Consider the following 26589-nt stretch of genomic DNA (forward strand, 5'->3'; position numbering starts at 1 on the left):
ATAACGTCTGTACGTCGGATTAATGCTGCCGCTGCAGGGCCCGGCAGCCGAACACGGTGGCACAGGCCTGTGCACGTACGGTACAGAATCCCAGAATCCCAGAATCCCAGCATGGTGGGGTTGGCAGGGACCTCTGTGTGTCACCCAGCCCAACCCCCTGCCCAAGCAGGGTCACCCAGAGCAGGCTGCACAGCACCGCGTCCAGGCGGGGCTGGAATATCTCCAGAGAAGGAGACTCCACAGCCTCCCTGGGCAGCCTGGGCCAGGGCTCCGTCACCCTCAGAGGGAAGAAGTTCTTCCTCGGGTTCAGATGGGCTCCGTGTCCCACGGCTTCCCGTGCCGTAATCCAGCTGCTCGTTCGCCCCGCTCCTCTCCTAGGAACAACTGCCTCTGTGCTTCAGTGCTCCGGGGTGGAAGACGCTCAGTGAATTTCTGAAGGTCCAGAGCTTTTAAATAATAATAATTAAAAAAAAAAAAAAAAAAAAAATCACTTGGAGGAGCCTATCTTCTTAAGCCATCTCCCCGCCAGTGCTGTCCCTGGACACCCACAGGACTTGGCCGGGCTCCCAGCATCTCTAACAGCTTCCGAAGCGCAGGCTCGCTTTTCTGTGGCATTTGGAGGCTGATGCATGAAAACACCTTTATTACTGTCGTTTGCTCTTAATTATGATTCCTACTTCGATTGTTTTTCCACTGGAGACAACGACGGTTTGTAGCAGCCTATAGAAAAGAGTGCTATCGCCTCAGAAACATGAAAAGGAAAATCCATACTATACTTGAGGGAAATCACCAACTTTCCCTCAAAAGTAGCTGGCAGCAACTCAAAGATGACAAAAGGAGCAAGAAGGTGGTATTTTGTATTTTCAAGAGAAAGCTGGAAACAAAACTAGAACGTTCATCTCGTTTACGTTACTTGTGTGCATATAAAACTGTTAACGACTGCTGTCCCAACGTGACGGCCTCCCAGCAGCACAGCCGCTTGATCTCGGCAGCCCAGCGACCGAACGGCACGCTGGCCTCACCAGAAGTCAGCTGCTCATCAAAAAGCTTTCTACAGTTCCATCCAGCATGAGGTATCAAATCAGGAGTATTTGTGTTTTCAAGTCTGCCAAGAAGATGATTACGAAACATCCTTGATATGAAATATATTAGAAACCACGATTTCATCTTGCAACAAGCAAGGACCTGCAGACCAGCACGACTCCTGCACAGATCTTCACCTTTCTGTCCCTGCATTCTCGACCAGTCTCAGCATCTCCTCTGCCCCGCCGGCTTCCGACAGCAGAGCCAGCCAGCGCAGCTCCTGGTGGCTCTCAGGAGGGGACGCAGGTCCTCAAACACACGAACTGGCCACTGGTTCGTGGTCCTCAGGCCACGAACTGATAAAAGCAGCAGGCGCCTACCGAAAGCACACCACACCAGAGGAGAAACTTTACACGGAAGCACGTCAGAAGAGACGTGTCAGAACCTCCCGTCAGCTTTAAGGTATCTGCGTCATAAAATTTTCAGCGATTTCCAGAGCGAGCTGGAACACTCAGCAACACAAATTCAGCCAGGGGATCTCCTCCAAGACAAGTGCAGCAGCAGGCAGGCCAGCTTCAAAGCTCTGCTTACGGATTTGCCCAGCGCAGCTGACCTCTGCGTGCTTTATGAAACTTTTATCTCAGCCGTGCGTGGAGCTGGTGAGCCTGAGGTGCCCAAGAAGGGAAGGGCTTAGCTGGACAAGTGAGAGCTTTTATGCCAAAAATCCATACACGAACCAACACAGTACAAGCACATCCATTTGTGCTCTTCAACACCTCCACAACAACAGTATCATAAGAGGAATTTCATGTTCATGTACAGAGATTCCCAAATGCCTATGAAAATCTGATCATGATTTGCGACGTGTGTATGTGGATCTAAATAAAGCCCCAAGGCTTCCTCCAGCCTTTGGCAAGAGCCGTGCCCCTCCTCTCCCGACAGCACACCCGCACGCACACGGCAGTGAATAAATCGGCTTTACCACACGGTACAGCACAGAGCATCCTCGCAGGCTTCAGCCAGGAGGCTCCGCGGAGCAGCCACCCAAACGAGAGCCGCGTTATCCCTGTAACGCTCGTCCACACCGCTGGCACGGGAAATGCAGAGCCCAAGGACAGTTCAGAAACTCGCCTTTCGTATCATCAAACACAAAGCTGCTGCCAGTTGCCAGACTGAGTAAACAGGATCTGAAACACTCTGACTACGCTCGCAATTATCTAAAGCAAATGTCATTAAACCTCAGCCGATTTTTTCAGCGTCCGCCATTCCTATGCAGCATGGGAAGCACGGCTCGGCTGGCAGCATACAAATACACGACACACGCGCCAGTGACGGGTACCAAGACACAGAACCCCACCTGGAAACGTCTGGTCCATCAGATTGGCAGCCACGAACGTCACGGTCGGTGCGGACACAGCAGTGACCCGGGCGACCTGCGTTGGCATCAGTGGACCCGCATGGGCATCCATCCTGGAGGCAGAACCTGTATTCAAACCACAAGGAAACCTCTTTTTTTATTCCCAGTAAATAAAAATGCCTTTAACAAATGCACTTGTTTCCCAGCCATCTTTCACAGAATGCTCTTTTAACCTCCTGCGTTTCTCCCTACACCGTTCCGTGGTTGAAGCAACAGGCTTGGTGTTTAGCTGAGTGACTGGTCTGCTCTGCCCACGATGTCCATTGATTCTCAGCAAATAAGCATCGGTGGTAAATTTAAACCAATAAAAATGTGGCCCACAAAACAAGAATTTGCAACAATACACAAATGCTTTCAGAACAGACTACAGCAAGATCAGTTTTCTTGTTTAACGCTAACCAGCACACCGCCGGGCTCTACTGTTACTCACCACAAACTCTTTCCGTCACACCCCGTCCGTGGAAAATTATTTTGCCAAGAAGTTAAACCAGCAGCTTGATCCAAGGGAACCACAGTCTGCTCAGACACTTCACAAAACGGAAAATCTCTAAATTGCTCACATACATTATTCATGATAAAGTTGTAATCCAGGTCTGCTGCTAAAACTATGCTAATTAAACCAGGCTACTTAATCCCCGAGAATTCACGGCTATTGCTGAATGTGGGGTCAAACCTTGAGCATCGTTTTCCCATTAACTGTACATTTAGACATGAAACCTCGTCTCAGAAACTGGAAGACCCAAACCACCTCATCTCCTTCCAGCCGTAAATCCAGGTGTCCCACCGGCAGCCTCCGCACCCCGTTCCGAAGCCACCGTTTCCAAACTGAGCCGGCAGCAGGGACACAGCCCGGACGCTGGGAATAACATCGTATTTCCCAGGCACGAGCCAAGCTGCAGAATTTACTGCCCTAACTTCTCCTTCTCAAACACTTCTCACCCCAACCCCTCAGCCCTTCGCAGTGACAGGGATCGCTGCTGCAAACACCCACCTGCACGCTACAAACCTCGCCACTGATTTTTGTTTCTCCGACTCCAGGTGCCAAAGGAGATCCTTGAATGCCACTCTCCCCAGCACGGGGACACTGGTCATCTTTCTGACTGCAGCGATCATTTTTCATGATTACAAAGGCCACGTTTTCTGCCTCGGAAGCAGAGCCCTGGGTACCCCCGGGGCCGGCGGTAGCGCCCACAGGTATCCCCTCCCGGCTCCGGGACGCGGCTCAAGAAACCAGGAGCCGGCAGCGCCGTCCCCGCTGGGGCAGAGGCACCTCCCCGTCCGCACCCAGAGCTGCACGGGGCACCTGGCAAGGCGCGACGCCTTCAAAACGCAATAAAAACAACGATGACGCTGATTATCCTAATGAAGCGTGCGTTTTGCTGTTAGGCAGACATATATCCTAATGAATATAACCTGAATTACCCGTGTGAGTAAAATAAAATATGCATCGTGAGATGCTTGGTGATTTTTCCTCTTCTCCACTCCCTTGTCTCCCACCCCAATGACCAGGAAACAGTGGCGGAAGCCATAAAATCCCCAAGAAAAGATAAATCTGAGTATTTTGTAGCAGATTATTCAAATGGAGAATAAAGTAGAAACTGAGACTACAGAAAGTGTAAAGAAAACCCAGCTTACCCACTACCACCAGTTTACCCATTCCCCCCAAAGTCTGAAGAAAACCCCGTTTACCCCACTCAGCGTCTGCCCGGCAGCACGTCCATGAGACTTCACCCTGACCGCCCAAGCCCAGGGGTTTCTGCACCGTGCAAAGGTCTCTGGTGAGGCCAAAAACAGCAGTGCCATCTCCAAGGGCTCCTGGTGCTCCAAGCGATGCCGAACATCTGCTGGTGCCCAGCGGGAAGCACCGAGCCCACAATTACTACTGAAACGGGGAAAGCCCGTATGTTCTACCCGGCCCCGGTGACGTTCTCTACAGAAACACAATTCCCTCGACTGTGGGGCTATTTTCTTTCCTAGCCAGCACAGCACGTTTTCAAAGCTGGTGTTTTAATGCACTGTCTCATATCATCAATCATGTGGTGCTGAAGCAGACTGGAATTGAGGCTGCCACCGGACTTCGTGGGATTCGCCCTCATAACCGGTGAAGAATTCAAACCACAGTATGGTCTCCTCCCCGGGACAGCAGCACGGGCTGCCTGGGGGGCACGGGAAGATTCATGGCAAGAAGCTGTAGGAAAAACACCAGAATGGGAAAGACTATTATTATTTCTCTTTCTCCTTTTTTTTTAGCTATTAAGTCAGGATAAGAGAAATTCCTGCAAGACATGATCAGTAGCACGATAAAGAAATTACCCTGCAAAGTGCTATGATAAATATAATCCATTTTTGATTTGAAGAAAGAAAGATAAGTAAACATGTACGGAGAAGGAACAGGTCAGCGTGATGCTTGTTGTGCTACCTACAGCACAATACTGTAACTGGAGGCACTTGTAACGTGGCCATCTCTAACACGACAGTGAACCATTCTCCAGCTCCAGTCGATGTTTAGACCTCAGGCAATGACAGTTTCTTTTTTTCTGCTTCTGTCAAAGCCCCTGGCAAAACTATTAACTTTGACGAGCTCGCTGGATACAAAGAAACGCTGAGGAACCACCAATTCCAGCACCGAAGTCGAAGGTGCTTCTGACCATCGGAGCAATCCACGCGATGCAGGCTGGCAGCTGCCCCTCCGGTTTTACAGCAACGCCCAGCAGCACACACGCGTGAACGGACTGTAATCCTGGCTTCCACATCCTTGGAGACCATTTCTTCAGCTGGGATTTCCATCTGTACCTTAGACGTACGTTACTACACGATTAATTCCATGAATAACATTTCATAGAGCAAGAGTAGTTTGGTTCTCCTTGGGTTTTCAAATTAATTTTAATGACAACCAAAAGGAGACTTTCATCCTATCGCTACCAGAGTCATCAAAGACAGATTAAAATGGTATTTCATCACCTGGTTTCTTCTGCTTCTGGCGAGGTATGTGCACAGGTATGTTGTTTGTCTACACCAACCTGCTCGGAAAAGGCTGTGCAGCTCTTCTGAATTTATCCAAACTGACCATCTTTAAAGACAACAACAATGCAAAAACTGCTGGAGACTGGCACGGCCAGGCATCCCTGGCTTGCCCTTCTCCACCTTCAAACCTGCAAAGGAAGGGGGAAAGGCCCCCAAGGGCACAAAGCCACACGCGGCTGCAGAAAGGCCACCGGTGCCATCCCACCGCCGGTTCCCACCCCGATGGACCCTGCTGCACCGGGACTGCGGCCGCCTGGCGCGTCACCCGCACCGGGGCTCCACGGGCAGGCACTCGTGGGATCGCGGCCGAGCTCTGAGGTGTGCAGGGATGCCCGGTAGATGCAGGCACCCACGAAGGTATGCACACGAATTTCAGTACGTGAGCAATTCTCTGCATCCAAAAGCGCAGTCATTTTCATAACGCGCTTAATGATCTCCCTACAGTTAGCCACACAGTGCTTGAGATGAGCCCTGCTTCTTTTCTTACCGTTTTTGTGTATGCTGCCTGTTGAAACGTGACCTGCCATTATATAATTTCAACTGCTTCTTTATGTTGATTTATTACCCCATCCAGGAACAATAAAATTATCAGTGCATCTTTTGATGTGATGGAAGCAATTAGCTCACAGCTTCCATCCACACTGGAGTTAAGCCTATACATACACACACACATATATATATTATTTCACACATGCAGATCGAGTTCAGCTGCTTAGTTTAATTATATCTGATGCTCACCAAATAAGCTTGAATGATTTAAGGCAATCATAACCTTTAAGGAATAAATATTTATGCTTTCTAGTTCTGTGCGCTCGTAAGAAGCAGTCCTTGCAATGGATGGATCTGGAATACAAATCAGCTCCGCGGACTGAGTTCAATGCCGTACTGCGATACAAGCAGCGTGAGCTGAACGTAACCTGGGCTGGACCAACACCTAAACCCGAACCGTAAAGAACCTAACACGCACCCACACACACTCCGCGCATTTTACCATTAAGTCTCGGCAGATTTTACTACAAAACAACAGTGAGAAGAGGGAGGATAAAAGCGATCGTTCCTCTGAAGTTCCTGATTCTGGCAGAGCCAAGGCGCCCTGCCTAGCCAGCCGTGCGTTTTGAGAACATCTGTCCGTTTTTAAGATTAGTTCAGTGCAGATGCGTTTTACTGTGGCTTACAAACACCGCAACCGACGCCCCAGTTTAACTGCAGTGAGGACATTACAAGGACAAAGGAGGACAACAGCCGACGAGTGGAAGGTCCAGAAACCCAATGGTCCCATGTAAGCGACACGCCGCCCTGACTCGCGTCGCTGATGAGCAGTTGCTGTTCTGCACCCCCGATGGTGGCACCCAGCGTGGAGAGCGGGGGTGCCCGAGGCTCCGCTGCCATGGCTGGGGCTCCCCACCCTGTGTGTGGGGCTCGGGGGTACCACGGACCCTCCTCCCGCAAGCAGCTTCGGGCAAGGTCAACCTCATGCCCCATCCCCAGACATGTTCCAGGCCAGGTTGGACTGGGCTCCGAGCAACCTGAGCCAGTTGAAGATGTCCCTGTTCATGGCAGGGGTTTGGACCAGATGGCCTTTAAGGGTCCCTTCCCACCCAAACTATTCTACGGTTCCATGATAACCCCCAGGAAATGTTTTCTCTCCTCTCTGCTCCCAAGCACGGGCAGCTCAGGGAAGCCAAGTCCCATAATGCTCTGGCCAAACTGGGAACGGCTACAGCTGCATTGGCTGAACTGGGAATGGTTATAATGGACAACCTCGTCACCCAGCATGTCTGAATTGGCATTTTTATGCTGTTGCTTAAGCACCCGGAGAGTGGAAAGTTCCCCATCACACAGCTGACAGCCTGTGCTCACCTCCAGCAGAAACCACTGTCCCCAGGCATGCACCAGGAGTCAAATTAAATTAGCTCGTAGATTTTTCCTGGAGCAGACAACTAACTTTTCCACCTTTGTTATTTCTACCAAAGAGCATTTAAAGGCGATTTCTTGTTTCACCCCGTACCATACAGACAGCTCACTGTTGCTAGCTCCCTCCCCTACTTGCTCGTGGCCAAAACAGAGCTCAGGAGAGGGAGCAGACACATTACTGACGCTCGTGACCAGGTTGAAAGGGATAGCACAGATTCTCAGGGCAGAACTGTTCTTAGCAAATGTTTACTCTGCGCCTCAGCAGACCCATCGGCTCTCATCGCTCCATTACACGGCGCACGCATGTTAACGACCCGCGTTGCAGGGAGCCATGCTGCCCACGGCAAAACAACGCGGCGCTGGTCCTGGACTGCACCACAGCTGGCTACGGCGGAGCTGGCTGGCTGTTCAGTTTTAATTCTTACCTTTTCCAATTAAACCATGGTACTTCCCACATTATCTTCAAGCTAGGTTCGCAGTTTGGCAAGGGTTTAAGCCTGATTGTCCTCAGTGTGGTTCAAGGAGCCTTTAACAGCACTGCACCCAAAAGAACAGGGGCCATATAGTTTGTTTTAAAGTATTCATATTGCAAATATCTGTAGCGTGGGCCTAATCTCACCCCCGGTGAAGTCAGCGCAATTTGAGCTTTATGGGCACTGAATCACGCTCCCGAAATCAAAGCTTTGCTTCCTGTAACGCATTTGCCTCCTGCAAAGCTAGTTGTTACGCCGTGGGACAAAAGATCTTAATGCATCGTTGAACAGCGTAGTCTGTCATTCATATTTATTTTAGCTAAATATATCTCAGGACTTGTTTTTAATAACGGCTTTGTAAGGATGCCGCATGAATGGCATCGACCGTAAGAGCACAACGTGCCCGGGTGACGGCAGCGGCACCAGGCACCTCGCACGCAAAGCCAACGCAGCGAGACGCCCAGCCCGCGTGGGAATCGAGCAGGGTAACGTTTATAAGAACCTCTAAAATTCAGCTGCACAATCGACATACTTGTTTGGTGAGAAACCCACAATGGAAGAGGAAACGGTCCTTGCTGCAGAGAAGGAAACACCTCCACCTAATCACAAACCAGCTTCTAAACACAACTGCTTCGTTGCCTTGGTGCGTTTCAAATTAATTCTATGGCATTTTACAAAATTGAGATGCACCACTAATCTACTTGCTATTTAAAAACCATCTTTAAAACAGGCAAGTTATATTTCAAGTAAGACTACTATCCAAATACCACCCATCATAAAGTTCACCGACTTAAAACACGAAAAATCGCCATGCATTCTCTGCAGGGAGATGGAGACTGGACGCGGGTGTTACTTGGTACTGAAAAGCTCTCATCAGAACTGACTGGAGTCAAGGGCAAGACACACAGAGCCTCAGAAAGAGGACAGAAATATTTAATGCTTACTCACACCTTAAATAGCTCAGAATCATAGAATCATAGGTTGGAAAAGACCTCTAAGATCATCAGGTCCAACCATCAACCTGACACCCCCATGCCTGCTGAACCACAGCTGCTGTCCCTGCTGTCCTCCGGGACGAGCGCCGGGCTCGGGCACTCCCTGCCGCAGAGACCCGGACAGCTCTGTGTCCGTGTGGGACCTCTGTCCCGGTCCCCACACCCCTTCTGCTGATGGCTTCCGCGCGGGTGGAAACCACGGCTAGAACATCTCCTGGGAGGGCGATGTCCACCAGTCGGGCTGCCAGGAGGGGGACTGGCTCGCACCCCCTGAGGGCTGCTCTTCTACCTGCGGCGGTTTGGCCACTGTCACACTCGTCCCGGTGCCCACTCCTTAGCAGCTCTTTCCCACCCGGGAGGATGGGAGGGCTGAGGTTTCCTCTCTCTCCCGGTGCTTTTTCCACCGTGGTTTTGCCACTTCAGGAAGGGTTCCTCGGCACGAACCTCCGCTCCGGAGCCCTTCGCCTTCGGTGGCTTCAACAAACGGCAGTGCCAGCACAGCTGGTCTCAGGTGTGGGAAAATGGGGAAATCGCTTCCTTTGCGATAACACTGAAATCTAACCCAGCACCTTGCTTTGCTGCTGGCCCACCAGAGTTTGAATCCCTCTGCTTTGGCAGAAGCCTTATCCTTACTTGCTTCTATGTATATTCATTGCATTCTGCTGTGTACAGACAGGACCACCTCTGGTTTCTAAAGACAGCGAGAATTTTCAGTGGTATAAAGCCCAAGAACGTAATTTTCGACAGTGTGCCCGTGACCACAGAACAGAAAACCTATTAGCACTATAATTTTGTTGAGTTTCAAGTCACTGATGCAACACCGAAAATCCCACACTCAATAAGAAGCCCAGCAGGTACTCCAAGATATGCTTATTTCTAAGTCAAATGTGAGCCGCAACGATTCTTTTTTACATTCAAATTGAAATGTAATGAGGTTGTATTAACAAAGAGTATTAAATATTCAGCGGCCTGGCTCTGCTCGGGAGAGGCATCGCCTTCACACTCGCAGCGGGACCCGCAGTGCGGTGCCAACACCAGGCAGGCTGTGGGCTTTGCCCCGTGATGCTGTGCAGGGGAATTCCACTTCTGCACGGAGCGATCCAACAGAGCCCAACAGCAGCAAAGCCTGGAGCAGGAGACAACCTATCGATAGGAACAAACCACTGGCAGTGAATCTCAGCACTCCAAAGAGCTTTCCTCAGAGCGGCAGATTTAGCTGATGTTTCCTTTCGTGGCGAGTACCCACAGAAAGCAACTGTTTCGGGAGAAGAGCACATTTCTCACAAACTTGTCACCAATTCCTGATTTCCTACTGATGTTAATCCTGAATGCGTAGAAACTCATGGAGCGGATGAACATAGTGCTGCCAAACCTGGTCCAGAGACGAGAGGAGAAATTCTGGCACTGAGCACACCAAACTGTCCCTTGTCTGCCAAGGGTCAGAATTTTAATCCAAATTTTCCTGGGTTCTGTGGATTTTTCAGATTCAAATCTGTGCTCAGCAAAGGATGGAGCACTTCTTGATAATCTGACATCAAATTAAGAGAAAACATAACAGAGGAACAAGGTCCTCTACAGCCTACTGTAGGTGACCCTGCTTCGGCAGGAGGGTTGGACTGAGTGACCCACAGAGGTCCCTTCCAACCCTGACCATTCTGTGATTCTGTAACAACCTCTGCGGATCCTTGAAAAACAGCCCTAAGTGCACTGGGCACGCTGCGACCGGGCGGCTCCTGCCGACTGCCGGGAGAGCCCTGGGCTGGACGGCGATCTCGCCGCGCAAACACGAGCACACGCGCTGCACCGCTGCGGGCCTGGAAACGTCCAGCGCCAGAGGGACAGACCACGTCGGCCCAAAGGGCCTCCCCGAGCAGCGCCCGGCTCCCAGCCACGGCGAATGGTAAATGCCGCAGGAGGAGTGTAGGAACGGAGCCAGGACGTAGCGACAGACACAGAAAAAGGCAAGAAAAGATGACGGAGAAAACACAATATTTCAGTCGGATACTCTTCCAATCCTTCAAATACCCACGGCTGAAAGAACTGAATAAACCTTAACGGGTTTTGGTTATTTGGGGGAAGGAGTTCCAAGTATTCTACGTCTTGTTTGTTCAGCACCTGGTACCGCCGTGCCTTCGGGAGAGGCTGACACTCACTGACACTCCCCGCATCTCCCCCAGCCTTACAGGTCTCTGCCCGTCCTCTCCCACCCTGCCCTCCGTCCCTGGTCCAGCTGAAGGGACCAGGGGGCTCAGGGCTGCTCCTCTGTCCTGGGGCTGTCCCAGACACTGCGCAGCCAAACGGTCATCGACAAACAGGAATCCAGGCCTGTATTTAGGCAGGGAGATACACACATATATATCTGGCTCCTCAAAAATAACCCAACTATTCTAACACGGCCAAATTACACAACTGGTGTAAAGAGAAGCATTAAACTGGGAAGGAACCTCACCCGGATTCCTGGAAACTGCTGGGCGCCCGAGGCAGCACCCAGGTCGCCCGGTCGCTGCGGCGGCTGAGCGATTCCACACACCGCTCCTCGCCATCCGAGGCACCGAGCCCGCGAGGGATTTGTACCGGGCACTCACAGAGCCCTCGTCCGATGTGAGAAACGCCGGCAATGCCAGCAGCACCGCGGTCCGGAGCCAGCTACTGGGAACGAACACCCAGCGCACGGGGCTGCGGGGAAGCCACAGCTCGCTTATCAAAATCTCTGACAGCATTTCACGTTTAACTCGGTTCTGTTGTCTCTCTAACGTCTCCTGTGGGATTTGGGCTTGAATTGAGAGGAAGAAACAGGGATAAAGTTCAAAAATGCTGAGAAAGAAGATAATAACCTGCAGAACTGTGTAACTAGGATGGAGCAGGTCAGGCAAGCAGCGTCAGCACGAACCCACCACTCGAGATGCACCAAGCCCAGCAGCGAAAGGCAGCCTGTCTGCTGGCGAGGAAGAGGAGCCCACAGCAGGACAGCGCAGTACCAAGGCACCACGAGCAAGCCGTATCCGACCCAACTCTTCCACTACTGAAACACTGCTCGGGAGGACTTTGCCTGTTCCAGTCTCAAGGGTGCTGAGCTGGGCAAAAGACACGGCCACCAGACCCTTGCCACCCTGGTACCCCGCAAGGAACCCCTTCGCCCACCTTGGTGCGGCCAAACGTCCATCAGCCACAGGGAGGGTCAGTCTGTGATAACGCCCGGGACATAAACAAGCCTTTTACCATCAAAAAGAGGAGAGCAATGAAATTAATAATTTCAGTCAGTAACAGAGTCAGACAGAGACACACCAATTCATTTTTACTATTGCTCTTATCATTTTATGACCCCAGAAGTTAGTGAAGATCAGGGACTTGCTTCCCTCAGAAGCAACATCCGTCACGATGAGGTAATTTGAGGCAACGCTGCTTATTTGCAAAGGACAAGAGAAGTCTCTTTGCTTGAACAAAGGAGGAACGGAACAGTAATAAAAAACAAATCAGTTTTTACAAACCACGTAGACTCCTCCAGCTACATTCAGCCCCTCAGCTCTGCTTGCACCTTCTCCTCAAGGCCACACCGTGCTTCTCCTCAAGGCCATTTTCCGCTGGCTAAAGCTGAGGCTGCCTAGAAGCCACCTTTGCCGAATTCTCTCTCCTTACTCCGCTTCTCTGAAAGGCCCAGATACGTTCATTAAAAACATTCAGCACTTTTTGAGTCTGATTATCATCTTCCCCCCGCTTCAGACCGCAAAACGTGTTCCGTATTTTGAGCAGAGGCTGCCCTCGCCGATCGGCGAAGGTGCTGCCGGGTGACCCCTTGCAGGGAAAGTCATGAGCGCAGCTGGCACGGACGCTGCGTGACCGCTAAAAGGTTCAGTCCCCGCTCCCACCCCAATCAAACCAGCAAAAGGTCAGCTTCCCACCCAGGGCTGGTGGAGCAAACCCAGCCCATCTCCCCTCCAGCCCTGGGTCGCTGGAGCAAGCCTCCAGCACGCTGCCATGCTGCGCGGGGCCCCGGGCCAGCCACGGCCGGACCCGCTGGGGGAGCGGCGGAGGACTCGCGCTCCATTCCCCCACAGCAGTGTCGGGGGGCTGACCCGCGAGCAGCCTTCGCCTGTTCCGCCCAACGGAACTGAGCGCAAAGCCAAAGCCAAGCCGAACACCTACCGGCCCGCAGCTCAGCCAGAAAGGGAGCTGGCGGGGAGAAGCGCCTGAAAGCCGGGTAGCACAGCAAGGACCTTTCTGAGCAAAAACTGTCTCGATATGGCCTGGTTTTCAGCGTTTTCTGTCATTCAGAGGGATGGTTCCCACGACACTGCAGGGCTACGAGGATGAGGAGCGGACTGGAGCATCTCTCCTACGAGGAGAGGCTGAGGGAGCTGGGCTGGTTCAGCCTGGAGAAGAGAAGGCTGAGAGGGGACCTTAGAAATGCCTCTAAATATCTGCAGGGTGGGGGTCAGGAGGACAGGGCCAGACTCTTTCCAGTGGTGCCCAGCGACAGGACAAGGGGCAACGGGCACAAACTGGAGCAGAGGAAGCTCCAGCTGAACCCGAGGAAGAACTTCTTCCCTCTGAGGGTGACGGAGCCCTGGCCCAGGCTGCCCAGGGAGGCTGTGGAGTCTCCTTCTCTGGAGATGTTCCAGCCCCACCTGGACGCGGTGCTGTGCAGCCTGCTCTGGGTGACCCGGCTTGGGCAGGGGGTTGGGCTGGGTGACCCCCAGAGGGCCCTGCCAACCCCGACCAGTCTGTGATTCTGTGAGAAGCCGTTCTGCGGGCACGTGAAGGGAGCACCCATGGGCGAGCTTTCTTCAGGGGGCCGGGATAACGCCCGGAGCTTCGCCAGCCCTTCCTACGATCTTCTACACGGGTGTCCAAGCGAGCCTTCACATGGAGCGGCCCCACGCAGCCGCCGCAGGACTTATCCCAGCCAGGGTGGGAAGCCGAAGCAGCACAGCCCCAGGCACCCGGCTCCCAGCCCAGCACAGCCCCGAGCGAGCGAGGCAGGGAAGAAACAGGAGCAGGGTTTTATAAACCAAAAGCTTTACAGTTTCCTACCCAAACAGGAACAACACTTCAAAGTTTGGCAGCATCATTGCTCTTGGCAGAATTACCCTGATTGCTTTGCAGTTCTCTGTCCAGGTTCCCCGTGGTTCTATTTTGGTTTGACTTTTCCTATTTTTAAATTTAAAAAATGAAAAAAAAGGAATTTGCTATTCAAGATCTATTTTGCTACTATACTGGAAAGGAGCAGAAATAATATATTTGATGACCTGGGATGGAAAATAGAAGCATGGCAATGAGATGGAAGGGTGATACCAAGATGAAGGTATGTTCCCAGCAAGCAAGCGCTCTCAGCAGGTTGCGGTACCGCCTGGCACAGACGCGAGCGACGCGGGGCCATCACAGCAAGCTGGAAAAAGCTTTGGCCGGCTTATGAATTTTGACGTAGAATTATATATTTTCTCAGTTAAAAATGGATAGTGTAGAAGATTAGTCACCTAACTGCTATTCTATCAGATTAATAAATTGCCCTATAAGGAGGTCAGAAAATTAGTATGGGACTTTCACTCTTTGGTTAAATGAAAAATAGCGTGACACATAACTACAGATGGACAGATAGACAGACGTACACGTGCGTAACTCTACAGCAGAAAGACAATATGGAGAACTATCACCATATCTTTTCTAAAGGATACACCCATTTTTTCACCTTTACACCAGAATTCAGCTAATATGGTACCAAGAAAAATCATTTAATCAATATGAAATAAATGAATTCCAACTTCTTAATTGCAATTGACTCAGAATGGCTTTAGCAGGTAGATGTGGCAGAACGCTCTTCCCCAGCAGCATCCCCCAAAACGTCCCGCACCCCGCATCCCTGCCCGGGAGGGTGGTGACGCCGGCGGCACAGCCCTACCACGAGCCACCCGGCCGGCCAGCCCGCACCAGAGGCTTGCACAGCCCCCCCCAGCCCAACTCCTCCAGCCCGACTCCCAGCCTGCTTAGCTATCTTAAGGACAAGTATATACAGCTTTGAACAGAGACCCAGACTGAAGATACCTTTTAAAAGGCAGGCGCAGAAATATGACAGCCACCCCAAGGACCCAGCTGCCAACAGCATCAGCCCAAAAGCCATCATCCCCGCTCGACACTTAACCTTTGGCAGGCCGGTACCGAGCTGCTCCGTGAGGAGATTTCTCCCCCCAGTGCTGCCCCAGGCACTGCTGGGCTGGCTCCAGGACACTGTTGCTCAGCTGGGCTCCTACAGAAGCAGAGTTTTTTCATTATACCTTCTTTTTTAGAGGGTATTTGCCCAAATGTACCTGTGTTGCTCCACAAATCTGTTTGAAACCATTAGTAGCTCTGGTACAAACCTGAAAAGAAAGGTTGGTCTTTCAAAGACTGAATGAGCATCTCTGCATTCACGAAGAGCAGGGCAGGGAGGAGGACAGAGATGCTGTAAGGGACACTGTTTAGCAGGCACGGTGGTGTTGGGGTGACGGTTGGACTTGATGATCTTAGAGGTCTTTCCCAACCTATGATTCTCTGTACTCGGACTGAAAGCAGTCATCTGTTCTTAAGTGCCCAAGCACCCAGGAGAAAGGAAAGTGCTCCGAATGTCAAAAAAGCTTCACCTGAAGTTAGTGCTTATTTAAATACCAGGAGGCATAAACCTGTAGGAAACAAGCCCTCATTAGGGCAGAGAATCACTGAAGGAGGCAATTGCCCATCTCCTCACGTGCTTACCGGCCAGCAGACATGGCTGTCTCAGCCATCAAGCACAAGCTATCTCCTCCGACTGCCATGGAACCACCTTGCTTTGAAAGGGGCCAAGCTCTTTTCAGTGGTGCCCAGTGACAGGACAAGGGGCAATGGGCACAAACTGAGGCACAGGAAGTTCCGTCTGAACATGAGGAAGAACTTCTTCCCTCTGAGGGTGACGGAGCACTGGCCCAGGCTGCCCAGGGAGGTTGTGGAGTCTCCTTCTCTGGAGATATTCAAGACCCGCCTGGACAAGGTCCTGTGCAGCCTGCTGTAGGTGACCCTGCTTGGGCAGGAGGGTTGGACTAGATGACCCACAGAGGGCCCTTCCAACCCCTACCATTCTGTGATTCTGTGAAAGCCTTGTTTCACCATCCTTTCTCGCCGAGGAATTCGGGGCTGCTCGGTTCTGGCTGTGAGGACTCCACCGGCGTTCGGCTCCTGGGGATGTGCTGGACGCTGTCCTGCACGTCCCGGCCGAGCTCCCCACCACCTCCCTTCACCCACGCCGCTCCTCAGTGGGGGATGCTGCTGCTCTCCTTTGGGTGCCGTCGGAGTCAGCAGGTGGGCGAGCTCGGCCAGGGACACCAGCAGCCCACCCATCTGCTCTTTGGGCTCCTTCTCCAGGGCAAGCCTGCTGAAACCTCTGCAGCGGGAATTCTCCTCAAATCATTTTGACCTCGGCTTTGGCGTGCTCTTAACGTGTTTCTGTCTGTTTCCCATATTTGGAAATATTGGAAGTCTCTCAAGTTCTTGGAATAGATCAATTAATTTGCAACGCCTGTGGAAAAGTGTTGGCTTCCTTGGCACTGCGCAGCAGCCACTCTCCTCAGACTGAAGTCATTACTTCTGAAATATCTGCTTGGAAGAATCAGCAACAGAAAACAACTGAAACAGGGCACCTTCTAAGCTGCCAAAAAGGCTAGAAAAGAAAAGGGATCTTTCTTGAGCCAAACCAATCCATATTAATGCAAACCCACCAGAGTATTCTGCATCTGATTCTCTGCCAGCTACAGCAACAGTAGCTGTTCTGGGCTAGGAACATTTTCTATCGTGAAATTTTAAAGGAAGCAGAACATTGCACCAGGTCTAGATCAGCTGGGAGGTATGGGCAACAGATACAGTTTTCTGTAAAAATGTATTTTAAAAATATGCAAAATGTGGGCTTAAAATGATGCATGACATTATAGCTCATTAAAGAGGAATTAGGGATCCTAAGTAAACACATTTGTTTGGCACCTTTTTTTTCCCCACCAGCTTCCTTTGGTTTCAGCGATCCTCAGGTATGGCTAGGCACAGAAATCAGAACGTGGGCTGCGAAGAGAAATTAAAACAAAGCCTGTTTCCCCCCGAGACCAAACCCGAAGCACCGCACCAGACCCCTGCTGATGAATATCCTCTCCCAAAGGCAGGGAGGCTTCGCAGCGCTGCAAAACTCCCTTTCCCCCACGTACAGGGCACACCTCCAGCTTCCCACTCACGCCATTTTCCCAGGCCACCATTTCATCGCGTAAGATGCCCTCTCACTGGAAATCTTCTACGTCTGACTGGTCTCCAGCAGCGTGCAGGTTCCACAACGCTGATCTGGTAACAGAGCCACCAGCGCACAGCCACCCAGCTCAGATTTACAGACAGGGTGGGGAAGCTGAATATTTAATTGCCACCAGCTCCATAACTTTACAGCCCACAGTGGAAGTAACACTAGTTTTCTGGGCTGGGTGTTTTTTTTTCCAAACCAAAGGGAGAAACAAAATGCAGCCACATCACGGTAAAGGCAGGACCGTACGTTCCGCACTGTTCCATGCATCAGAACCAAACCGAGCTGAACCTGAACGTTTTGGTGTGCAGAACCGTCCATTCTTCTTGCACAGCTGACACTGCCTGCAAATGCAAATAGCCAAGGCTGAGCACCAGTGCGTGCTCTTATGGCTAAATCACGAGACAGACTGCTCCTGACACCTCGGGACCCAGAAAGCACAGACCACGGGCACGCACCAAGACTGCTCGGCAGCCGGAGCTCTCTGGACGCACCACGGCAGCCCCAGCACCGCCAGCCCGCTCTGCTCCACGGCTCGAAACCTCCTCCCTGAATCCAACCTCCTGCTCCATCCTCACGTGAGGCTGAAGAAAGGAGCCCGTTCCTTCACATCGAGAGCCTGACCTGGGCATTGGGGTTGGGGGAACAAATTCCCCCCGAGCAGGGCTGGGGGATCAGACCAGGCAGCCCACGGGGACGCTCATCTGCAGCCCACGGGGCTGGACGGGTCAGTCTTCAACACCCAGCTAGGAACCTACGAAGCAACTGAGTCCTTCCACTACCGTAGCTGATCAGAGGAAAATTCTGGGAGCATCTCCTATTTTCTAGCCATATTTCATTGTTCAGCAAGCACTGGGTTACACCAAACCTGAATCGGCGTTTGTTTTCCTCAGAAAAGAAATACACAAAATTTAACAGGAAAACAAGATGATGAGGTGCTAAGAGAAACACGTCATTTTTAAAAAACAACATTTGTGAGTTCACGGGGTCTATATTTTTATGTGCAGTGATCCCTTGTTCCCTTAAAGATCAAATCAAAAATAAGTTATGTCAAATAATTGGCAAGCTGTGTGTCACTATCAGTTTCAGATAATTAAGTGAGATGTATTCTGGAGCAGAGCCACATCGCAGAAATACAGCAATTACTTCTATAGAGCCCAGTCGAGATCATATAGCACTGTCCTCCTGCATCTTCATTACTGTCTTGTTTTAAACTCGGGTCTTAAACTATCTAAAGAGCTTTTGGAAAAACAAAACCGCCGCTTCCACATCGCTGCCCAGTAACGGCAGGCTCGGCGTCATCCTTCCGCAGCCAGAATTTGCACGACGCCAGCACGGACCGACCCAGCCCAGCCCAGAGCTGGACGGACCAACGGCCCTCCCCACCCAGGAGCCCCCCCCGCCGAAGCCTTCCACCTCGGGGTGCTCTTCAGCCTCCTGCGCTGATGGGTTTGGTACCATTTATCCCTCCTACACCTCCTGGCGCGGGTACCACCTGGACCCGCCACGGGTCCTAACTACACCCTCCCCCCCTTCTCCTTGATAAAGGAAGGATGGAGGTGACCGTCCTCATCGCCACGAACAGACCAGAAAAATGGTCAGACCGCCCCACACAACTGCAAAGTACGATGCACAATTTTCATTCACTGCGATGTTAACAGGACAATTGATTTTTAAAGACTAAGGGAAAATATGATTTCATCTCATTTCATGCAAGCGGATATTTACGAGATACAAATCATAAAGACAAGATGGCCACAAATATTAGATTACAATCTGTGCTAGACTGACATGGTTTTAAATTACTTCGCTTCTACTAAAGCTTACACTAGAAAAATCTCTCCTTCAGAGTGATGTGTACTGATATCAAGTATATATTGCAGACACACACAGAGAAATAACAATTGGGTGGAAACAGAGCAAAATCAGCCGCTCCACTTTGATGATGAGCCTTGTTTAGCAGATTGTAGGTGCTCTCCAGCCTGGATTCCCCGTCAGCTGGAGCCCTACAGGAGGAGCACGCGATGTGTGGATGGACACCGACGGCATTTAAAGCAGCTCGGCACTCATCTGACGCCTGTGCAAGCACCTGCCATAATGTGCTGCCATGACTTTCCTTAAAAAAAAAGGAAAAAAAAAAGGAAAAAAATTCTTCCAGCATAAACGTGATAAAAACCTTATTGACGGAGTCTCCAGGAAACGCAGCCCCAAGCGAAGTGGGACATAAGCAGCTGCTCAAGCGGCGATACGAGTTGTCACTTTTAATAAAAAGACACCGGGCACACAAATCTCCAGCTCAAGAGAGACCGGTGCAGGAAACAATCAGCAGTGCAAAGAAATCTGATCCTGACTTTAAAATCCTGAAAAAAGAGCAGGGTCTACACGTGCTGGAGGAGGCGAATGAGTCCATGACCCACGTGTGATCCACCCGCCCACAGCCAAGCCCAGACTCCCAGCCAGGGCTCACCGCTACCTCCTCACCCTCGTCCTTCACACCTGATCACAAACCCCTGGCGACGCCTGTTCAGCCAAACGCCCAGATTCCCACGGAAAGCCCTGAGCAGCAACTGGACATCTCAAGGAAGAATCTGGCTTTGCAGCCAAGCTGAATCAGGAAGTTTTTCTGAATCTTCCAACTACCCGTTTATGCCAATTTATGCAAGCAAAATGAATTTGTCAGAAAGGCTGAGGGTATAAAAGTTTCCAAAATTCCCCAGCCACCTGAGCAGCCCACCAAGCAGCCGAGCTGGACGCCCAGGGCACCCTGACCTCCAGCCAGGTTTGAATTTCCATCACGTTGCTCCTAGTAGAAAACAGAAGCTGGGTAAAGACCAATATCAAAGAGAAAGCTGAGACTTATTTTGTTTCTTCTTCTCAGAATTATTTTGGCAAATAGGAGCCATGATCTGAGGAGAGACACCAAATTCTCCTCAGCGGAACAGGTTCGGGTGGCAGAAGAGATCAGATGGACAGAGATGGAGGCACGGCAGCCCGGCAGCAAAGCTGCTCTGAAAAACAAGGTGAGGATGTAACTACATCTGACATAGGATCATAGGAAACCAAAATGCAAGCACGTGCACTAACTGGGTAGCTGGAGGATGCTGTCTAGAAGTGGAGATGGCAAACCACCAGCAGAAGGTATCGGGAACACCTGTGGGAGTGCCACCGGCAGCTGACCCTGCCCAGTACGTTAAAATCATTAAACAGAGCCCCAACACTTCTGCAAGTCTCTGACAGTAAATCTGGACATCTTTGGGTCAAGTGGGGAAGCTCCTACAGCCCATGCTTGCTTGTAAGGGGGAGCAAAGGTGGGTTTCAGCCCCCTTCGTGCAAGCTCCCCATGCTGTTCCTCCTCCCATGAAACGGTTTCCCGCTGTCCTCCACCACTGCCTGCCGCAATCTGGTCTTACTTTTCCTTTACCCAAGCTCCAAAGGCCTCACTCCGTATCTGGTCCTACCGTAAAGGCAAGCAGCTTTCCCCTAACTCTCCAACGAAGGTGGGAAACGCTGAAGTCATCACATTTGGACAACGGGCACAAACTGAAGCAGAGGAAGCTCCAGCTGAACCCGAGGAAGAACTTCTTCCCTCTGAGGGTGACGGAGCCCTGGAACAGGCTGCCCAGAGGGGCTGTGGAGTCTCCTTCTCTGGAGATATTCCAGACCCGCCTGGACGCAGTGCTGTGCCCCCTGCTCTGGGTGACCCTGCTTGGGCAGGGGGTTGGGCTGGGTGACCCACAGAGGTCCTTGCCAACCCCGACCATGCTGGGATACCTCGAACGGTGAATGCGAAACCCCGGCTGGCACCCGCGTCCCGCACCCGCTGCGGCTCGGGCACTGGCTGTGCTGCTCTTTCGGCAGGATAATTTGAAGCTTTCATTTCAATCTGCACTGGCACAGCCACTTCAGGAACAAGTAAACGCTGAAGTAAATTGCTCGCTGGAGTGGGAACTGAAGATGTGCAGATAGAAAGTCAGCAAATATTTCTGTAAATCTGCAGAGTAAGTACTAAGTGTCAACGAGCATCTTCTGCCAACGAGCCGAGCCGGGCTGAGATCCTTCTATCCGCTTTCTCTTCTCCCAACCACCCGGATTTTTCTGCACCTCCCACGGCTCCCGCACGGCCAGCCAGCCCCAGCAGCCCCCCGAGACAGCCGTCAGGCCAGTCCCCAGTCCCCTCCCCGCCATGGCCTTGCCATTCCACAGGCGCTCCTCGCAGCAGCGACAACTCCGACAGCTCCTCAAAAGTCTTGTTGTCACGGCAGGGAAAGCTGAAGCTTCTCGATTTAAAAGATTTCTCAGAGGAGTTATTTTTAAGATGGGATTTCAGTGTCCTCATTTCTTGCCTTTTGAGGAGAAATGGTTCTTCCAGTCCCTACACCCTCCCCGAGAGACACCTCGCCCAGAGCCGACAGCGCTCCGCTCCCCCCTCCTCTGGGGGACATCACACGTCTGCAGGCTCCAGCAGGAATTAATCCCCTCTGTGCTCCTCTGTCACTGGGCTTTAACTGTAAAAAAACAGTCCCAATTCAAACGAGAGCTCTGTGGCCAGCAAAAGTCAACACAAACCATTTTCCAATTTCTAATGAGATTCCCCATCAAAATCACCATAAAAGCAAGAGTCACCCTAACAGTACGGAAAATGACATATTTAATAACAGAAATAACAAGACTATTAAACACCACTTTAAGGCCCACAGTTAGAAAAGCAAATGATGCGAATCCCCAGAGTCTCAGCTGGTGTCCCCACGTGACTGCTCGGCTCTCTGGCCTTCTGCTCAACCAGCGCCCGAGACGCTTGGCTCGGGCTTAGATTCCACATCTTGAGAAGACAGGAAACACAAATCCCGTCCGGCAGTTTTTCATCCCCCTTTTTATTTGTAAAGATGAATAGTACGACCCAGCAGATACCCAGCTTCTGAGCCATCAAACAGTGACTCCCCACCTGAAGTCCCAGAGGTGGAACCCCCCATATCTAACACGTCAGCTTTTCCTGCAGTTTCACAGGGCGGGCGGCCACAGCAGGGGACCGACAGACGCCCCTGAGATTTCAACCCCAGGCAAGACCTTGATACATTTCATAGCAGAGATCTGCAGCGCCATTTCCCACCATTTACAGCAAGCTTCCTAACAGCAGCGTACATCAAGTATGAAACGAGATTCACAGAATCACAGAATAGTAGGGGTTGGAAGGGACCTCTGTGGGTCATCTAGTCCAACCCTCCTGCCGAAGGGAGGCAGTTCCATAGAAAAGAAAAAGAAAGTAAAAACAAAAAAAAAGGCCAAGTATCAGACTAGAGAAATTTCCTGTATTTTATGCCAGTAACCTGAGTGGGCTTCCAGAAAGCACCCATTAAGTCTTCAAATCTGAGTGCCACCGCTTCCAGCTGAGGGTGACGCTCTGCCACTGCGACGGGCAGGAGGCAGCAGCCCAGCACCCCCCCGCCGTCGCCTGCCCCTGGAAAGGGATGTGACAATAACCACTGCTCACACATGAATGATTAAAAAGGAAAACAAATATTTGCCGCAGCTCTAGTCAACAAAGAAAATTAGCCCCAAGCTTTCGCTTTCTGCCTGGCACCGTGCGATTCCCAGCACCGGCCGTGCCAGTGCCCGAGGGAGCTGCCAGCCCGGCAGCACCTCCACCGCCCGGCCCAGCCTTGCCATTGATCGAGGTACACACATGCACACTGCCCACCCAACAAGCCACAGTACAGAAAATTAATCCTCTTTACTTGTTTCTTTGCCTTTTTTTTCCTGTGCCGATGCTGTCTAAGCCAAACCGCGAGACCCTTCCCTGCCCTGTGTGCCCACAGAAAGGCAGCACAGCCCCAGGGGCTGCTTCTCCTCCAGCCTGCTTGGTGGGAAGGGGACAGGGTAACAACAGACACCAAAAGACACACAGCATCACAGAACGTTCGGGGTGGGCAAGGACCTCTGTGGGTCACCCAGCCCAACCCCCTGCCCAAGCAGGGTCACCCAGAGCAGGGGGCACAGCACCGCGTCCAGGCGGGGCTGGAACATCTCCAGAGAAGGAGACTCCACAGCCTCCCTGGGCAGCCTGGGCCAGGGCTCCGTCACCCTCAGAGGGAAGAAGTTCTTCCTCGGGTTCAGCTGGAGCTTCCTCTGCTTCAGTTTGTGCCCGTTGCCCCTTGTCCTGGCGCTGGGCACCACTGGAAAGAGTCTGGCCCCATCCTCCTGACCCCCACCCTGCAGATATTTAGAGGCATTTCTAAGGTCCCCTCGCAGCCTTCTCTTCTCCAGGCTGAACAAGCCCAGCTCCCTCAGCCTCTCCTCGGAGGAGAGATGCTCCAGTCCCCTCCTCATCCTCGCAGCCCTCCGCTGGGAAACCGCAAACAAGCAGACCCCTACGGCGCGCTTCCTGGGATTATTCCGATTCCTGACGGGTTTCTGGGAGTCACGGCACTGCTCCGGCAAGGCGGGCAGTGGCACTCCCTCAGCGGCACAGAGGGACGCCCCGCGTCCCACGCTCCCCGGGACCGGCTCGTGCCCCTGACCCCACAGAGGCCGTGCCCCACGTCTGCTGCTCTCCTCACGCCAACACCCTTCCCGTTGAGCACTCTCCTGGTTTTTCAAAACACCACACTGAGAAAAACGTATCAAGGTGGTAGCACCGGTTAAAGAGAAATCTTGCCAGAATTGTGTCAAAAAATGAGGCACCTAAGGGCTGGCTGCCATTATGGTAATGGTGGCAATGTCTGAGGCAGTGGGATTCAGTAGGAAAATAAAAAATACTGAAAACTTTTCTAGCTGACCCAGGCTGGGAGGCTGGAGAGGGAAAAGACACAAGAAAAGACAGAAGAAAAGACAAAGACAGAAGAAAAGACAGACAGAAGAAAAGACAGACAGAAGAAAAGACAGACAGAAGAAAAGAAAGACAGAAGAAAAGAAAGACAGAAGAAAAGAAAGACAGAAGAAAAGACAGACAGAAGAAAAGACAGACAGAAGAAAAGAAAGACAGAAGAAAAGAAAGAAAGACAGAAGAAAAGACAGAAGGGGGACAATAACAAAAAGGGAAGCGCTCTGCCCCCCGCGACATCGCCTGCTCGGCAGGACAGAGCCCAGCACGCGCCCTGTCAGACCCGCGATGCCACCCGGCTCCAGCAGCGACTCCAGTCCGACCCCCCAGCACCCGCGACGCGCAGGCGGGGACCAGGCAGCACCCAGCAGACCTCACTGGCTGGTAGCACTGATGCCCCTTTCCATTCCCACGCACGGTCTGAGCCCACCACCGCGTAACAATTAAATTAAATCCCGCCGCACGCCTCGGGAACCCACGGCCAGCACCGTACGCTTGCAGAGGAAGCGTCCACAACGGCGCCGAGCGCAGTCGTCTTTATTCCTTCCAAAGCCACTACAGCCTTCTAAACCCGAGCAGCCTGGTGAGTGCGATCCTCTGCAAAGCAAACAATATGCTAATTCAGAAAAAAACTCCAAACTGCACCATTCCCGCAGCAAAATCATCTTTACCTACAGGAAAGAGCGCGCTCTGCTCGGCTGCAAAACGCCAGTGAAATCCGGATGCTTACTCTGTGCGAGCTACAAAGCCCCTGGAATTAAATCCTCCTCCAGATTTACCATCAAAATAAGCAACGTGTGAAGCGAAACCAAGCTCTTCTGTCTACTTTAAAATAAAAAAAAAAAAAACAAAGGATAGTTTACCTTTTTATTTTAAGACTGTTTCTCTTCCGAGCTTCATTTTCACGGCCAGTAAAACCAATGCCACCCGACAGAAGATGACACCACGCAGACCGTCACTCCCGAAGGGACTTCTCGAATGCACACACAAGCAGCAGTCGCTGGCAGTGCCGGGGGCTGCAGCGGGGCTCTGGGTCCCCGATCCATCTCCAGCCCCAGCTTCGCCGCTGCTGAAGATGGACGGAGGGCCATGGTTGCTGCCACCAGGAGCTCTCTCCAGCCCCGCTGCTCCCGAGGGATGTGCGGGCAGCTGCCGGGGCTGCCGTGCCTCCTGCTCCCAGCCCCCCTTCCCGGGAGAACAGGCGACAGACCCAGGGCCCTGCACCTTCCCAGCTGATGGATACTGGGCAAGAGATCCTACAAAGAAGGGCTGGGAGAGCTGGGGCTGCTCAGCCTGGGGAGGAGAAGGCTGCGGGGAGACCTCAGAGCAGCTGCCAGGGCCTGGAGGGTCTGCGAGAGAGCTGGAGAGGGGCTGGGACAAGGGCAGGGGGTGATGGGACAAGGGGGGATGGCTTCACACTGAAAGAGGGTAGGTTCTGACTGGATGTAAGGCAGAAATTCTTCACCATGAGGGTGGTGAGGCCCTGGCCCAGGCTGCCCAGAGAAGCTGTGCATGTCCCCTCCCTGGACACATTCAAGGTCAGATTGAACAGGGCTCTGAGCACCCTGATCCAGCTGAAGATGTCCCTGCTCAGGTTGGACTGGATGGCCTTTAAAGGTCCCTTCCGACCCAAACCATTCTGCGACTTCATGACCCCAGATCCCTTCTGCGTGACGCTAGAGGAACCGACACAGACTGCTGGATGCAAAGAGCCGCTGCCACCGCTGCAGAGGGGAATCGCTCGCTGCCACCATCATCCTCCGCGCCTGACAGCCCCTCCTGCTCAGACTGGGAGGGAGAGAGGACGGCACCGCATCCTCTGTGCCAGGTCCCCACAGCGGGACCACCGCTACAATAGCAGCACCCTAAAGTCCGCTTTATTCTGCCGTCGTAACTTATAGATCCAGAACTGAACAAGCATGTTCAACATTTGAATTACTGATATTTAAAATTATGTAATTATTAATATTGATATTAAAGAACCAACAACTTAAATTTTTATGGATTCTCCTTTTAAATGTTGCCTCCTCTTAATTCCCTTTTATGAAGGGCAGGACCGTGCCATTACTGTTCTGCCCTTCAGTAAAACACAATCGAGGTGTAACCGCTGGCGCAGAGGAGCGGCACCCGCGCCGCCGCGTTTCTCTCGCGGCACTTCGGACGCGTGTCGAGGAACACACGTCTGAGCCTCCGCCGAGGGCACTTTGGGCACCGCCGGCTCCTGTTGCGACCCAGAGCGTGACGCAGTCCCCTCAGTTGGAAGGAAAAGTTGTATTGGATTTTCGGCAAGTTTCTGAGTGCAGCAGCACCTAAGGGGGGTGACTCCCCTGCGCAGGGGGACCTCCCGAGCCCAGGAACACGACCGCCAGTATCAGATGAAAGGCTCCTGTTGGATTTTCATCCAACCCATCATCTGAAAATGCAAAACAAGGATGGAGGGCCCCAAACCCACGAGCCATGATTTCTGCCACGTGCACCTCAGCTCACTTTGCAGGTAACGGAGCCTCCGAGGCTGGGAGCACGGTGGGTCCCCAGGCCGAGGGACGCAGCAGCAAACAGGGACGAGGGCTGCAGCGTCCCCGTCCTGCACCCACTGGCCCCACGCCGGGGCCGGGGACGACGACGATCACCCCGCACCGCTTCTCACT

The 26589-nt window shown here is 52.2% G+C and overlaps 1 protein-coding gene across 1 annotated transcript in view; it reads right to left on the reverse strand.

The window, feature by feature from the left end:
* TCERG1L (transcription elongation regulator 1 like) overlaps nt 1-26589 on the reverse strand; it is an 87427-nt gene that overhangs the window by 32382 nt on the left and 28456 nt on the right. Inside the window, 1 exon segment of the mRNA XM_075423942.1 lies at nt 2381-2506. Within this exon segment, the coding sequence (XP_075280057.1) occupies nt 2381-2506 (126 nt within the window).

The sequence above is a fragment of the Opisthocomus hoazin genome, chromosome 6, assembly GCF_030867145.1.
Source record: "Opisthocomus hoazin isolate bOpiHoa1 chromosome 6, bOpiHoa1.hap1, whole genome shotgun sequence".
Taxonomy (NCBI): Eukaryota; Metazoa; Chordata; class Aves; order Opisthocomiformes; family Opisthocomidae; genus Opisthocomus; species Opisthocomus hoazin.